We start from the raw sequence: 18,332 nt of genomic DNA, 5'->3' as shown, positions 1-18,332 counted from the left end.
GTGGTCCCTGAATCCCTTGATAGCGGCGAAGATGATCTACTTCTGGGGCTGCCCTTGCTGCGACCTCTTTGCATCCCCGACCAACTACAAATGCAGCAACTACCTCGCCCTGATTCCCCCTCTGGGACAGTCACCCAGGGATGCTCTAGTCCACAATTGGCCCTCGGGTCTTCTCTGCGCATTTCCACCCTTTCCTCTCATTCCCCAGTTTCTGAAGAAAGCCCGGTGGTTGAAGAGCAAGGTAATCCTCATAGCACCATATTGGCCTTGACAGATTTGGTTCCCATTCCTTTGGCCTCACCTACTAGAACGACCATGGATTCTCCATCCAATTCCGGAGTTGATCTCACACCCACAGAACCTGATTCATCCCAATCTGAACAGCCTGAAGCTATTGGCTTGGCTACTCCAATTCCCTTGATTGCCAGGCAGAATGATCTTTCTCTACCAGTACGTGATATTCTCATTGCCTCTCATAAGTCTTCCACTAGAATTACTTATCTGAGCAAGTGGAAAAGATTTACCTGTTGGCTGAAAGATAAACAAGTAGGCCCCTTTTCAGCACCATTGTCGATAATACTAGACTATCTGGCCAACCTGTTTCAATCGGGTCTGTCTGTTTCTACCATTAGAGTTCATTTGGCTACAATTTCTAATTTTCATGAGGGTGTCCAAGATTCCTCTCTTATGTCCTATAAATTGTGCAAGACCTTCATAAAAGGTGTGAATCATCTGAAACCACCTTTTAGAGAAGCTATTCAACCATGGGATTTATCATTTGTTCTACAAGCTCTGACAATGGCACCTTTCGAACCAGCCTCTTCTTACGACCTCAAGTATTTGTCATGGAAAACTTTGTTTTTGGTCGCTATTACTTCTGCCAGACGTATTTCTGAACTTCAAGCTTTATGTATCAAGAGTCCATACTTGATTTTCCATAGAGATGGTGTCTCTGAGAACTAATCCGTCATTTCTGCCTAAAGTGATCTCTGAAATGTCCATTAATCAAGCTATTGAATTGCCAGTTTTCTTTCCCAACCATTCAAACAGAGGAGAGTATTGCCTACATACCCTAGATATACACAGGCAAATCTGTTTTTACTTAAACAGGACTAAACCCTTTCTTAAATTTGACCAGTTATTTTTGGCTTTTTCTGGATCTAGATTAGGATCTGCTATTGCTAAGGTCACATTAGCTAGATGATTGAAGGAGTGTGTGACCTTTATTTACACCCAACGTAATATCTCGTTGCCTACTACCATGAAAGCTCATTCAACAAGGTCGGTGGCAACTTCTACTGCCTTCCATGCCAGAGCTTCTTTACATGACATCTGTGCAGCTGCAACTTGGGCCATGCCTCATACCTTCATCAGTCATTACAAATTGGACTTGGCCTCTAGGGGAAGAGCATCTTTCAGTTCTATGTTGCTCAGGAATGTCCTTTCATGAGAGCCTCCCAGGAGTAGCAGTAGCTGGGGTCTCTGTCCCATGTGTAAGGAATGTATGAGGATTAACAATGTCAGATAAAGAAGCTATGTCTTACCATAACGTTCCATCTGTATTGTTGATCCTCGTTCAGTCATTACGACCCTCCCTCATTCTCCCTCTTGTGGTTTCTAGTGGATCTCACCATCCATTTCTCTTAGGTTATTTGACCAGAGGTAGCCTCTACCATCTTTAACTTGCAAACTCAATCTGAGGTAACAGGGAGTGGAGGATTGTGGGTAAGAGTTTAGCTCGAGAGTTTGAAGCTGACAAGAGCTTGGAAAATGGCCGGCTCAGTTCCGAGCTCGGAACCGATACCCATGCGTAATGACTGAATGAGGATCAACAATACAGATGGAACGTTATGGTAAGATATAACTTCTTTTTCTCTCTCACACACTTCTGAAACCCAAGAAAAGCCAATCCCCAGCTCTGAAGATCTAACTTTTGCTGCAATAAATGTTAGAAGGATAGTAAATAAAACTGCTGAACTACATGTTTGGGTTTCCTAACATAAGACTGATGTTCTCACTAACTGAAACGTGGCTTAAACCCAGCATAAACAACTCCTAAGTTATACTTCCTGGCTATAATATAATCTTTAATGACCATATAAAGAGGAAAGCTGGTGGTATTGCTTTCATATTTCAGAATACCCGTCACATTTTCTTTACAGCAAAATCAACACCAAAATTCAGTTCAGAGTTTCTTACTGAGTTCCTCAAAATAAAGAGTTATAAACAAATGTGTATTACTGTCCTTTATATCCCTCCTGGTGACAGTACAGCTATACTGGAAAATATCCGACATTGGATATCCATTTAATTTCCACAAGAAGTAATATTACTAGGTGATGTAAATTTCAGTTGGATGGACATAAGCTCTAACTCCCCTACATCTAGCTTGAACTTGTATGGTTTCACACAACTAATCAATAGCCCCACACATTATAGCGAAACATCCAAATTCTCTATTGGACTGGATCCTGGTATCATACCCCAGCAAATATTCCACCACAGGTACAATGTTAGGCTCTCTCAGTGATCATCACCCAATCTATATGACTAGACATATCACACATAAAGTTAAACAGCACATTTAGAAAATGACACATAACCTTTCCAGGTTTAACCCAGAAATGTTCATTACTGCACTGTCATCTCTTAACTAGAACTTCCTGAAAATCCTCCCCTTAGACGATGCTATAATTGAATTCAGTACAACTTTCCTAAATATCCTACATAGGCTTTCACCTCCCTGAAAGAAGACACTGAAAACAAATAATGGAATTTGGCTATCCAAAAAGAGTAGAATGCTAATGTAGGACAGATAAAAAGCATGGAAAGAAGAAAGAATGGCAGAAATGTAAAACACCTCAATATTTTGAAAACTTCAGAATGCTTTGTAGACAGACTAAAAAGCAAATAAAGGAAGACAAAAACTATGCTGTAATAACTTTCAGAGTAATACTAAACACAACACTAAAAAAATTTGGACATTCATTTAAGAAATATTAAATCCTGGCCAAAAATTTTATCCAAATCCCTCTCCTGATAATTCACCACTCGGAACTGCAATACAGTTCAACTGTTATTTTATAGATAGTATAGCATCTCTAACTAAGGATCCTGCTACATCTGTTTCCTTCCCAACAGCCACATCTTACCACATCCACTTTCACATTCAAAGCTGTGCCCACATCCTATAAAAAACTACTCTTAAACCATGCTGTTCTTCAGCTGATGACCTTACAAGCGAGTACCTAAAAATAGCAGTCAACAGCATTGCCTATCCTGTCTCTATCCTTATAAGTAGTGTCTATCCAGGAATCTCACGTTCCATTTCTCTGGGAAAAGCCACACACTATCCTTTTGCACAGAGGAGGAAATTCAACAGACATTAATAACTGTAGACCTAAAACAGTCTTATCTCCCCTCACCAAAATACTTGAAAATGTATTCAAAAACAATTGTTACTATCTCCTGCAGGAAGAACCCCTGCCCCTACACAAAATGCCTTCCATCCTTCCCATAGTACTAGCACAACCCTTCTAACCTATGTAGAAACTGTCAATAAACCTAGCGATAATAGCAAACTAGTCTATTCCTTATTTCTGGACTTGTCTAAAGCTTTCGATACAGTTTGTCACAGCAAACTCCTACTTCAGTTGTTTTCACTAGGTTTCTCTCAGCCCACATTTCTGTGGTTCAAAAGCTACCTGTCCAATAGGTATCAATCAGTAAAATGGCACTGCTCTTTAACATTTTCACCAACACCCATAGCCGGCCTTAGGCATAGGCCAACTGTGCGGTCATCTAGGGTGCCACTCTAGCAGGGGCGCTTACCAGTATTTATTTGGTGTAGGTAGACCAGGATGGGGGCACCAGGTAATGTGTTGGGGGTGCCGTGGAACCCTTTTGCCTAGGCACCAGTTGACCTAAGGCCACTCCCTTCTATATTTCCACAGAACAAGCCACCCTAATACAGTACATAGATAATTCCACTCTCATTTGCACATCTGACAACATGGTACACTTCCAAAAAAATTACTCAAGAAGTTTCAACAGCCACTGAAACATGGCTTCATAACTTACAACTTATGGGCAACCCAAAAAGACTAAAGTACTACTTTTTTCCCCCCAAATCCCTATCTCATGGAAAAACAATATTTAAATTGTCTTTATAATACAACCATTGAAGTCACATATCATAGCAAACTATTAGGGATGATAGTGGATGGTAGTTTTACATTCGACCTGTGTAAAATTGCATATGAAAAACTCATCAAAAACTAGGGATGCTTTGCAGAGCTAAACACTTTCTTACTGACGCAACCAAAACTACACTTGCCACGACTTCTCTCCTCCCCACTCCTTACTAACCTTCGGGTGTCACAAAAATTAAAACTTGAACAATGCTGTAACAAAGTTGGTAAATTTGCAGCACGTACCCCTTTCAGAACCTACCACTGTACTACATCAACTAACGTATACACACATTCTTACAACCTATAGAATTATCCAGCATCCATCTGCCTGTCCAGCACTAAAAACATTCTGTACAACTATGTTCCCAGTCAGTCATTGCGATCCAGTGACAAAAACTCCTGTCTGCCTAGAAACCTAGAAAATCTGCTGGACTTTATACTCGTACAAGGTTGCTAAGGCCTGGAACTCCTTACCTGCATCCATCAGGTATATAACCTCCCTCCCATCTGTCAAAACCACTCTGAAAGACTTCCTAGCTAAAATCTGGCTCTGTTCTTGCTTAAAACCAGGATACAAGATAAACTATATCCCTAAATGTGAACTAGTAACATTTAATTCCTTATACTTCCTTACTCCCTCACTGCTGTCTAAATTCTCTTCCCTGACTTTATCTCTGAATATACCACAAGTCTGTTTTTTCCTCACTTCATATTGCAATTCCTGTTTGTATTAGACTAACTTACCTTTAATTTCTCTACAAACCATCTTAAATTTCTTTAATATTAAATGATTGTCATATACCTTGCATCAATGCTTAACCAGTGTTTTTATATCATGTCTAATTTGTTATAATGATTTAATCTGCAGCTGTTTTTGTTTTATTTTTGAAGATTGTATAATTCTTGTTCTCAAAATGTTCCATAATAATTTGGAACTTTTCTTCCTGGGTGTCCACTGAAAATGGGCTTCTACACAGTTGGACTTTCCCAGTAATCAGATGCCAGTAAATAAATAAATGTCAAGTTTTACCCGAGTCCTAGGTATTGTACACCTTCATGAGCACTTGCCATAGTAAGTCATTAATAGGTTTCAGTAGGGATCATTTTAATACCCAGGGTCTTAGCTTTATCTAAGCTATGGCTTTAGCAGCTTTGCTACATATAATAGGTGATTTCAAGCCTCTGCTTTGGGAGTTGTTCATAGGATTTGACCATGCTGGCATGAATTTTAATTATATATCATGACTGTTTTGCTCAGGGTTATAAAGGGATACATAAAAAGGATGGGAAACTTTTGTGCTGTCATCCTCTCTAGTAAGGGTAATTCCAGGTTCTATGTACATTGATGGTATATAAGAGTTCCTATTTCAGCTGTTCTAAAAAACACGCCACACATTTTTCATCATACTCCCATTTTGCAAGGAAAGCAACATATGGTATTTTTACGGCACAAGCTAAGCTTTCTGAACTCAGAATCTTTGAGATTCTCCCTTTAGGTTTGGTACCTGTCATGGAATCTTCTATGTTGTCTTGAGTATCACACAAGGCAGAAGACTAGTGCCTCAGTTTATTGTCTTCATTTTCCAGTCATGCAGTATTTCATTGAAGAACATGAGGGCATAGCTAGGCAGCATCTTAAGTATAATTGTTATAGTGACACTAATTATTCTAGATAAGCTGTCAGTTTCTGACAGTGTGGTTAAATGGATTGCAAAGCCAAAGACCTAGAATTGGTACATGCACTTATTGGCATATTTTGCGACTCTAAAAAATGATTTACAGTGGGTGTTTCATGTGAACTTGCATATTAATACATTAAAGCTGTGGTACCCAGATAAGTTAATTAGGGCTTGAGGTCTGTCCTAGCATTATAATTGAGTTTCTGCTACACCTGATTCAGTCTAAAACCCATATGTTTAGGAGATGCTGTAAATATTTAGCAAAGTCCAATTATTTTAAACTTGAAATAGATGTTGTCACAGGACTTGATGCAACAGCCCCCCCCCCCCCCCCCCCACACACACACACAGAAAGACTACCTACAGCAAAAAAAGCTGTCATCTTTATAATGTGGAGCACCTGAAATAGATGACATTTAAAATGCCAAATTTATTTTTTCTGGTTTCTTGTTTTTTGTAGCCTCCACACACTGCCATTTAATTAGCAGGACTCCCTTGAGAATATTATCCAAATCACTTTACTCTTTAAACTCCTCAAGTACCACTCTGTAAGAGTAGGTGAGTTTCCACCAGTTAATCAGTCACATATCGATCAACTGATTTAGAGATGTTAATTGAGTAATAGTACCAAGTGTCCATTTTTATGAAAGATACAAGTGGACATCATAGTAACAAAGCACTTGGGTATGATTAATGAACAGTTTCATTGTACATTCAATAATGTGATATATATATATATATATATATATATATATATATATATATATATGTGTGTGTGTGTTTTAAACATACTCATAGAACATATTTATAGTATAGTCCGCAAAAAGAGTAAAACCTGTTGATAAAATTCCGCTAGGCAAAGAATTTTAATTTGAGACTGGGTCGTTAAAATCAGTGTTGACCTTCAGAATTTTAGCATTTCCCTTTTTCAGTGGCAGACATTATGTCACAGAAAAGTAGGGCTAAAGAATTCTTGTCAGGGGAACATAACACTGCTTCAGAAATCCCTCCAGAATTGAATAAGTTTGAGGTGAAAATACCTTCCCTCGCAGTTTTGCCAGTTTAGTTTTGCATAAATCTTAAAATAAAAGCTTTCGACAGTAGCTGACTTCATATCAAGAATTGTATTCCTGATGCATGGCTTTGCTAGATGAAGAAAAACTTGAGATATGAGCAGCTGTCTTTCACAGACTATCTCCTAAAGTTTTCTTCATCCAGCCCATTCATTAGTTAATGAGGGCAGGAAATAATTTCTAATTTGTAGCTGTTTTTAACATTTTCGTTTACAATATTGCTATAAATAAGCCCTGAGAATTATTCAGTAATTACGCTAGAATATAAACTGAAACTGAATAAAGTAAATGCATTTTGTATTTCTGTATATGGTCAGTAATCTGCTGTAATTCTTTTCCTTGTTCAAATGAAATGAACTCACACAATCTTAAAAACTTATAAGTGCTTCTCTTTACATTAAAACGTTTGCTTTTTCAGAACGATCGTTCTTTGTGGTTCCTAAAAAAATAACCGCAGTGAATGATCATTCGGAACAGGAAGATGATGTGAAATACTGCTCTCATATACACAGAAAGTTAATATAATAACAGGATACCTGTTAGCATGGGTGCCAACGGATGCCATTGCAGAGTGACATCAATCCTCAGATGTTTGACTTTATATGATGTTGAGACCAAAAATCTGTGCATTTTGCTGTAATCTGAAGAGTGGATAGGTCTGCTCCATGCACTGTTATCCCCACCATCCAGGGCTGCTTCATCCATAAAGTCTCCGTGATGGTGGGGGCAAAAGTGCATAGAGTTTTACTTTTAAGTGCTTAGCAACTGCTTTTTACGTAGTAAACTTTGCTGTTTAGAATGATTGTTCATAACGTTTTTTTTCTATTGAGATCACAATGAATGACCTTTCTAAAAAAACAATGTTTTAATGTAATCATCAGTTAAGCAAATCTCCATGCAGAGTTTTACTTTTATTTGCTCAACGACTATTTCATACATTGAAACTTTGCTTTTTAGAATGATGGTTCATTGTGGTTCCTACAGAAAGGAACCACAATGAATGATCATTCTAAAAAAACAAAGATTTAATTTAAGGAGCATTTTTTAAATGTAACTGAAACCCCATTCCATGCCACTCAACCTGTTAGAACAACAAATCTAGACAAAGCCTAAGGTAATGGGGGATGAAGGACCAAAAATTAAGACTAATTTTAAATATTGCTCTTATAAACTTAGAAAATTTTTGCAATAACAATTAACAAGATTAGTGTTGGCTTAGAGTTTCTGAAGGATATGAAATCTGAAACTCAAACATGTCATCACAGTGACTTTAAGAGAAACTACATAAGGAAAGCACAATGAACGATTGTTTGGAAAAAAAACAAAATGTTACTTTAAGGAGCAGTTTGCACTCGCAACTTTCCTACATAAAGTATATCTGAAAAAACAAAGTTAAACTATTGATACAAATGAAAAGATGGATTGAACAGCGGAAAGCATTTCATGGGAACAAAGATCCGATTCAAATGGGACAGGAACGCAAACTGAAATGATAGTTGACAGTGGGAGATAAAAGAAGACTGGAATTTAAGAAATACAGGAAATTTACAAGAAAAGTGACACTGTGGGTGGGAATGTGAGTGACATAGTTAAAGTGGGCATTACTTTTGTTACTTGTAGTTGGACTCGAATTTTAGACACTAGGATTGTCCCTTTAAGATCTATACAGTGGTGAGATCTAAAAGCAGATTCTGTGGGTGGTGAACTTTGCAATTTTATTGCAGCAGGTGTCAAGTTTGCTTAAGTCCGACTTCTTGATGTCGGTGAGTATAGGTGATGTATAGAGAAGAGTAGAGACTAGGTGAGTTCTGGTAGCTTTTGTACTATTTGTGAGGAATTTTTTTATGTATATATAGTGGTATGATTTTATGTACTTTTTTATTGACTGGGCTATGTGTATGTCATATTTCATGCAAAATATTCAGAGAGAACTCACAGAAACAAAGCTTCTTTTAACTCAGTATATGTAGTATCAGCTACTGGCAGATGAGTTAAGTGACAACACAGTGCTGTATAGAAAATGGTCTGATTCAAATGGATGTGAAAAGATGGGTCACAGGTATCAGGCTAGACTGGTTATAAAATAAAATACCACTTGTAGAAAACACCACTATAATCAACCACTCCACCATGGAATGGTTCATTATAGACTGGTTATATAGTCTGGGAAAGAATAACTTGAAGGTGGATAGTATGTGAGGTCAACTGACTGTGTCAGCTAGTGCATCATGCATGCAGATTCCACAGGTTATGTCATCAATAATGAGTGCTTAGCAGTATGATTTTCAATAAACATTCATACTTTCTGAGGGAGAGGGGCTTCTAAGACAGTCCTGCTGCACAACAAGCAACTCCAAAATCTTAGATGTGTTCTTCCTTGACTGAATGAGTCTGTTTCCTTTATTCTTTTCCATGCACAGAACTCTGGTAGTCCTAGAAATCAAAGAGAAAAGGCCAGAAGTAATTACTGTGTCCTCATTTTGTCTGAGGCAGCATTGACTTTCCTCCTGTGCAGCTTAGCAAGGGAAACATGGAAAGTGTTGTTTGTGTGTGCACCTTCTAACCCAAAGCAAGAGTGTCCTGCAACTTAACCTCTCTGTGGGGACTCTTAAGTCTGACAACTTGGATGATTTCACATTAATGCCATGTAGGCCCATGTAGTCTGAGGACATGCTGAATATTTTGAGGTGGTTAGGCAACCAAACCCAAGGAAATCTCACTTTGCTGAATGGAAGATGCAGGATCCAAGACCCAAACAAAGGTTAAGTGGTAATAATCATGGACTACTTCTCAGATCCTCACAAAACTGGCTTATATTGCACATCAGTGCTTCTAATGTTTTAGCCCATTTACTTCCATGTCCCTCCATACCTCTCCATTCCAAGAACACTCGACAGCAGAGGGAGTTTACTTAAGCTCTCTGTTTTGTGGTTTTGCTCAAAAAACTCTGGTTAAGAAATGATAAAATAGGAAGTTGTCAAACAGATCATTAATTCACATTTTGAGTAAACTATCATTTCAGTCACGCTCACCACGTGTGTGGTGTGTGTGTGTTTGTGTGTATATGTATATATATATATATATATATATATATATATATATATATATATATATATATATGTGTGCGTGTGTTAATCACTGGACTGTATTTTCATGTTTCATGTCTGATATGAATCATTGCTCCTGATCTCATCAGACTACCAAGGTCTGAGCAATTGCATTTGTTATCTAAGCTGGTTGATCAGCTGTAGATAACAAATGCATACAGTGTTAAGTGTTACAGCAGGACTGAGGACCACTGCCATTTGTTCTGCTGACAGAAGCAGAAGTAGGTGATGGGGGAGTGGGAGAGGGGGAAAAGGGCTGTGTTGCTTAACACACAGATTCAGTGAGAAACCAGGATAGTTACTGTACCAGTGATGCAAGTTTTGAAGGAACTAGGACTAGAGGGCTGAAAATGGGACGGTCCTATTTGAAGTGGAACAGGTGACAGCTGTTATGTGTAGGCCCTTCAATACTGTTGTACTGTTTAAGGTACTTAAATATCTTTAGGTAAATTCTGAGTGATGGGGTAGGGCTTTGTCCCACAGCTTTGCTAAATTAAAAAAAGTTAAAAAAAAAAATATTTTTATTGCTAATTCTAGTACATTAGTAATGAATGTAAAACTATTCTTAATACAAAAGTGCTATAGTTAGGGCAGCATGAAGTTCGCTAAACATAGTACATGTAGTAAAAGACTTTCATTCCTTAAAATATATAATTGTGAATGTAAAGTTACTTCACTTTCTTCATTTTTTTTTATTTTATTTATATATATATATATATATATATATATATATATATATATATATATATATATATATATATATATATATATATTTATTTATTGTTCTTGCATGTTTACAGCTAATAATGACTATATCCATTTTAACTAATGTCCCCAATCTTGGCTGTCTCTTTCAGTACTGCCCTGAAGTGGATGAAGAAGGTTTTCGAGTACGACCTGACGTCAACCAGAATAATATCCTTTTTTGTTTTTATTAGTAATGCTTTTAACTACTGTTGCTGTGACTGTTGCTTACTTTTACAAGTGTTCAACTTTGGGGAAAAAGAATAATGACTTCACGTAACTTTTATTCTTGTAGAAGGATCCTGTTCATGATGCTGATATAATCCTGAGTTTTGTAAATTGAGAACATGCTAGCACATTATATGAAGTAGGGCCAGATCTGTAACTATTTTGTCTTAAGCATGATCCAGGATTAAAAATATACTATTTACTGCTTGTAGTGCAAAGATCTAACGTGCTTGGAATTATATTAAAGAAACAGTGTCATGTACTGAGATCTTGGAGACCTGCCTCCTTTGTGTTTTTGTCTAGGCAATTTGCCGTTATATTTCAGAATCTTGTTTATACGTATGTTGTGGCTAAGGCAGACTGCAGATTTCCATAAAGAGAAAAGCTCATTGAACAGCTGAGATCCTTTTGCCAGTAACTGTGTGTGAAGCACACAGGCTTTGCTGCCAGCTGAAAACCCGGCACTTCTTGTATAGTGCTTACTAACTCCTTGTTCTGCTTAATAGTGGTACCTCAAAAGGTTTCAACTAGTAGCCGTAATATTGTTTACTGAACCACCTCACTCCCCACTATCTCTGCATTGCATTCATCTCTTCCTTGTACATTGTCCATGTTTAATCCTTATCATAAGCTGCTTTATTGCTTATACTGTTCTGTTCATTCATCACTTATTTCTTAAGAGTCAAAATTATTCTATCCATTCATAATTTCCCTCCATAATCAACTCTTGTGCCATGTGACAGGAAGGATATTGTGTACTGTAAACAATTTAATACATTGTACAGAGCTGCATCCCTTCTCATGCACTTGTAAAGCCATCGTGCTAGGTATTTGTGGAATAGAGTAGGCCCTATTGTGTTTCTTTGCAGAGACTTGATGACAGCCATGGATGACGGTATTAATGATATGCACTGCCATTTTCAGGAGCATGGATGTTGTACTGCTAGATGTCCTGTAGGAGTTGAAAAATAAAACTGAATACAGTGTGGTTTAAAAATGCCTTAATGACGTAAATTTTGTTTTCTAAACTACACTGAACAGTTGTTAGCACAGATATAGTAATGGAATGCAGCACAATAAAATTAAGTTTGTCATTACTAGCCAAATTACAGCATGAACCTGCTGGTTTTGCTTTCTAAAGTGTGCTGATCTGTTGCTGTAAGTGTACTGTTACTGATTCCTAATTCCTAATTAACGTAGCTTTGCTCTTTACTGATCTGCTGCTCGTAACTGCATATGAGGGGGTATAGCCCCTTTAGTCCCCTGCTGCCAGCCACTAGATAGGTTCATAGATTAGTACTAGGCTAACTGCCCTTGTGAGCTATTTTAAGCCTAGCCAATTATCCCCTGTGAGATTCAAATCCCATACCTTGTGTTTGTAAGGCAAACACCTTAACCATTAGGCCACCTGGTAGTAACGCTCCCTCACATACATTTTGCACCCTTACTTATTTACTGTAGTTGTACTTCATTTTACAGTGCCATATTCTGTTTTCTAGTGGTACTTATTGGTAGCAGTTCAGTACAGTTAGTAAAACAAAACTGTTGTACTGTGACTTCCTTCAAGCCACCCCTCCATCTCAAGGTCACTGAGTGCTAATTAATGTAGGCTTGCTGTGTGCTGAATTACTGCCATCAAATGTATGTGATAATGGCTACCACTCTGTCAACCCCCTGCTGCTGGCCAGTTAAGTGAGTGTGTAAGGGGGGAGGGCTGTCTGTGGGAGAGATACATGCAGTTAGAAGCAATTCACTACATTGTAGGAAAACACTGTAAGACAAGCATACTGTTGCACATTTAGTGTTGCCATTAACAGCATGTGAGTTTCTAACCAGTCCCCTCAATCTTCTGCATTTGAGGATAACTTATTTGTTTCAACTTTCAGGTTGCAGTGGATTGAGTGGGTATGGCAGCATCTTTTCCATGCTCTGACAACAGCAATACATTGCATACTGTTATTTTAATAGCCGTTATGGTTATGATGGTTTTAAACTTCATTGGGGTTGCTGTTTGATGGAATGTGAACATACCTGAGAGGAATTGCTACTGCATATCCTAGGGGTTACTCCAGAATTGCATCATGTTGTCATGCATACTGTCAGAGGTAAGGGGTTCTAGCATGCATGCATTCCATGACTTTTCTAAGGTCACAGAGGTAACGAGGCAAGGAAGCCATGCAACCATTTGGACCTTGCTGATAGTAATCCTCACAATCTAACTCATGCTAAAACATAACATTTTATGACAGAATGAAGAGGTGCAACTACTTCCCTTTGGGAAATTGAACCTCACTGGTCCATGTGACACGTGGGGATACTCACCAATGTACATAACTTCTTGACTGTGTTGTTCCATTCTTACTGTGCAAGCATCTGTCCCTTCCCTTGTCGTGGTGTTTACCTTCCCTTGCTTCACTTTGCTGCTTTGTAGTTTTCCTGACATCTTTCACATGGCATGTAAATAGCAAAATGTAATGTCTCCTCCACCCCATTTCATGGAGAGCTTCCATCCCTTAAATGCTTATGGTCTCCCAAAATGTTTTCAAGATACAACAGTGCTCTTTTGCGAATTAACTTAGTCACACATGATGGTGTATTACTGACCTGGCCTCGTTAATCAAGAACTTGATTAATTCAGCTGTTTCTTTTTGCCACATTCTGCTGGATGGGACAGAGTGTCTTGTTTTGCTTCCCTGTTTAAATTTGTAATACTTTACTTCTGTAGCAATCTTGAGTGTGGGAGAGGGTGAGGGAAGGGCTATCTATTGTTTTCTTTTGGGGGGGGGAGTGGAAGATTGTGGTTATATTTGTGGAAATCCTGAGGGGAAAGGTCTGTTCTTTATGCATATATCCTATCTGGTCATGTCCACTAATGCATTATTGTGCTTGGGGGGCTTCAGATATTTACCACTGATATCTCATTAGAGGGCTAGCTGTAGATAGTAAAGTGAATTATTAACATAGTACATCTCTGGATCCAGTGCTCTCTTTGTCCTATTCAGTTATGGGTTGTCAGATCCATCTGGATCCAACCTCATCACCAAATCTGAAGCTCTTTGATTCCAGGGCTCAGACTCCTCCCTACCCATAATTCCATGAGCTCAACTCTACTGCTTCAGATCTCATTTGCCAACTGAGGTATTTGGTCGTGCTTTCAAGGACTCCAGTTTTGTATCCTTTGTGGAAGATCTCTGTAGTGCTTCTCCCTTACTGGGAGAGTTCTGTCTCTCCAGTTTATTAAGGTCATAGCTAGGCTTAAGCATAGGGCATCACTCTAGCAGGGGTACATTTCACTATTTTTCTGTTTATTTTTTTGTAGTAAAGAAATGGTTTCTTTAAAACATGTTGAATAAATACAAGAAAAACGGAACAGTAAGACAAGCCATAAGAAAAAGGAATACAAAAGTAACTTGGATGGTGTAGGTAGACTATGATAGGGGCAACAGGTGGTGTGAGGGGGGACGCTGTAGAGCCCTTTTGCCTAGGGCACCAGCTGACCAAAGGCCGTCCCTGATTAAGGTTACTAGTAGTGCTAGTGTTAGAATAGGTTTCAGGTGTGTTTTTCTAAGTGTGTATGTTTTAGGATACTTGTAGGTCAAGGCTGTCCAATGGGCAGTCTGCCAGTGCCTTTTCTGTGGCCTGCCAAAGCCTCGGTTGAAAAAAAAATGTGCACTTTCTATGCAGTTAACTGGTCTTGTCACTTTGAAAAGCTCAGGACCAATTAACTGCACTTTGCATTTCCACATCTGTACAAACGTAGTGCAGATTCAGGACAGTTTCCACTCATCGGTGGTTGCAAGTGGCATTGGATATCATTGGTGGTTTTCTTGGATTTCACTCTTTTTTTTTTTTTTTTTTTTTTTTTTTTTTTTTTGTTTTTGTTTTTGTTTTGCAGAGTGTGCAGCAGTTGAGTAGGTTTTATGTATGTATGAGGCCAATGTTTGCTTGTTTGAATGAGGTGGGAACGGAGAGTGGTTGTGTGTCTGTTTTGGATGTAATGCTGGTGTGTGGGGTGTTTATGCCTGTGTGAATTGCTTGACAAGCCACGTTGCTTCGCTAGGGACGGCTTGCACCTGTCACCCCTGGGCTTTCGGATATTGGCAAAGGCTCTTGCCACCCCCATAGTGCCTTTTTTAGGCAAGGCTCAAAAGACAAACCCACCTCCATAGACAACACAATGAATAAGAAACTAAGGGTAATGCTGCTAAACGCCAGAAGTCTAAACCTCAAGATGCATACACTCGAAGCCCTCCTCAGTATGGAGAACATCGATATCTGTGCAGTGACAGAAACCTGGTTCAAGGCTCTAGAGAGCACACTAGCACTACCAGGTTATACCTCATATCATGCTTTTCGGCCCCAAAACTCAGACCGATCCACATAAGGAGGGGGAGTATCCATATTCATCAAAGATGCCCACACCTTCAGGTTAGTGGCGCTGCATGAAGCATCGGAGACCATCCATGTGCAACTAACAGTGGGCAAAACTGCTTTTCAGTTTGTAGCATGTTACAGACCACCCTCTCAAAATCAGGAATCCCACTCGGCTTTCCTGAGAACACTGGAGAATATGAAGATCTCTCCAAACACCATTTTATTGGGTGACTTCAACTACCCAAACATAGACTGGGAGCATTATTCAAGCCCAAACACCCTAGCCCAAAGGTTCCTGGAATTTATAAACTCAAATGCTATGGAACAACTAGTCACCACTCCCACAAGAGGGGAAAACATACTTGACCTAATCATCATCAACATGGGGACTGTATGCTCCATACCAGAGGTATACCCCTCATTGGTAAGATTGGACCATAAATGAATCTGACTAGATATCCACATCCTGACCCCACCCCCAGCCCAGAAAAACAGTGAAAAACTTCTCAAAAGCGAACTTCACCCGTCTCAAAACTGAAATGGAATCCTTCAAGTCCCCCAGGCAAGTGGAAACTACGGCCCAAACTGCAGAATCCTATATAAACGCATTCTATGGACACCTCCAGGAATGCATGGATCATGCTATCCCAAACAAAACCAAGACCCAATCATCCAAAGGCAGGCGTCCAGTCTGGTGGACCCCAGGAATAAATAAGCTGTACAACAGAAGGAGGAAGCTACTATATGATAGAGCAAAATCCCTAAAAGGGAAGGCATCTCTGATCAGTACTAGCAAAAAACAACGATCCCTCATAAAATCCTCCAAGGCCAGCTTCGAGAGAAAAATTGCACAGGAAACTAAAGATAATCACAAGGCTTTCTTCAGTTATGTTAGTAACCTGGGATGCAACTCCCCGATATGCTCAGAATTGATCCAAAATGACAAAAAATACACTGAACCTACGGACATTGCCAACATCCTGGCAGACAGGTTCAGTGCAAACTTCTCCCCCCCCCCCCAAAAGAGCAAATATCTATCCCAGCAGAGTGCTGCCTCCCTAACATCTCAGATGCTCAGGTGAAAGCTGCCCTCTCCAAAGCAAAAAACAGCATCAATGGGACCAGACGGTGTCCCGGGTTGCGTCCTACATGAACTCCAAGAAGAACTAAACCCTCACGTAAAGCTGCTGTACAATCTCAGCCTTACTACAGGATATGTGCCCAAAGAATGGTGTAGAGCAACAGTGGTCCCACTCCACAAAGGTGGTGCCTCTACGGACCCTGGAAACTATCACCCCATAAGCCTGACCAGCCTAGTCTGCAAAGCTATGGAGAGGATCATAATGGAACTCATAAACAAATACATTGGGGAGCTACAGACACTAGATCCTATCCAGTTCGGCTTTAAGGGCAGATCCTGCCTCTTGAACCTGGTCGACTTCTTTGAAACAGTCACCAAGGCCATAGATGAAGGGAAGGTAGTCCACACAGCCTACCTGGACCTCGCAAAAGCATTCGACACAATACCCCACTCTGGCATCATAGATAAGCTATCCAGCTTAAATATAAACCCCTATGTCACTAGATGGGTTGCAAATTGGCTCAAAGACAGAACCCACAGAGTCAGAATTGCTGGAGCCATGTCAGACTCGAAACCAGTTACAAGTGGCGTCCCACAAGGCTCAGTCCTGGGACCTGTCTTGTTCGGTATATATTTTTCTGAGGTACAGACTAACACGGGAGGACTGTGGCTGACCAAGTTTGCAGATGACTGCAAACTGGACACCATAATTGACTCTCCAGCTGACACGAGCATCCTTCAAAAGGGTCTCACTGAGACGGATAACTGGTGCCAGAGCCATGGCCTAAAGCAAAATGCCAAAAAGTGTATAGTCATACCCTTTGGCAAAAACAAAGTGCACACAAATTACCACATAGGTGGTAACCCATTAAGTACGGAGGAAGTAATTAGGGACCTGGGGACCCAAGTCGATAGTAATCTCTCCTTCGACAACCTCATTGCCAAAGTGGTTAGAAAGACCTTCTATATAGCCCACCTTATCATGAAAGGATTCACATCTAGATCAAGAGAGGTCATCGTGCCTCTTTATTCATCCCTCATCAGGCCCATAATAGAATACAATGCCCCATTTGGGATGTACCTTACCCGACACCTGCAGCAACTAGAAAGACCCCAAAAGTACCTCACAAAGAGGATCAAGGGACTCAGATGCCATATGCTGCTCGGTTAAAGAAACTCCAGCTCTACTCAGTTGCATACCGCCTACTTAGAGGCGATCTATGCCTGACTTATAAAGCTATATCCAACCCGGAATTAATGGACATGCTCCACCTCAGAAAATCCAAATCCCTTAGAGCTACGCGCTCGAGGGACTTGAACCTCAGAACAGAATTAAATAGGACATGCTGGAGGGACGGATTCATAACCCAGAGGCTCCCTTCGCTCTGGAATAGAATCCCAGTACATGTTAGGCAGAGCCCCTCACTGACTCTCTTCAAGAGGAATCTTGACGAGTGGATGGGAGATCGTAGGTTTACCCCGGGGATTACTTCTGTGTCACTACTAGACAGAGGCACAGTAAACTAACCTTAAAAAGGGCACAGTAAACTCAATTCAAAGGGTGGCGAAAGCCAGACACACTATGGCTAGGCTTATAAATGCCCTAGGGCAGATAGCCTAGTATGAGCCTATGAAGTGAAGCAATTACTTGTGTGAGTGTTTGTATGGGTGTAATGCTGTTGTGTGAGTTAGGTCTGCAAGACTGATGTATTCCTGTTTAAAAAAAGAAAAAGAAAATGGACTGACAGTGTGCATGTTTGTTTGTGAGAGTATGAAGTGTGCTTGGGTGTAGTTGGCAGTATGAATGTTGAGTGAACTCTGTGTGTGTGTGTGTAATAGGGAGGTTTGGAAAT

At 39.7% G+C, this 18,332-nt stretch overlaps 1 protein-coding gene across 1 annotated transcript in view; it reads left to right on the top strand.

The window, feature by feature from the left end:
- Positions 1-18,332, top strand: part of LOC122808415 (F-BAR domain only protein 1-like) — a 2,144,012-nt gene that overhangs the window by 1,254,793 nt on the left and 870,887 nt on the right. The window contains exon 13 of the mRNA XM_044079378.1: positions 10,910-10,967. Coding sequence (XP_043935313.1) covers positions 10,910-10,967 — 58 coding nt within the window. The remainder of the gene's footprint in view (positions 1-10,909; positions 10,968-18,332) is intronic.

This window comes from Protopterus annectens, chromosome 8.part0 (genome assembly GCF_019279795.1).
Source record: "Protopterus annectens isolate FY-2018-M chromosome 8.part0, PAN1.0, whole genome shotgun sequence".
NCBI lineage: Eukaryota > Metazoa > Chordata > Ceratodontiformes > Protopteridae > Protopterus > Protopterus annectens.
This window is presented reverse-complemented; position numbering and strand designations above follow the sequence as displayed.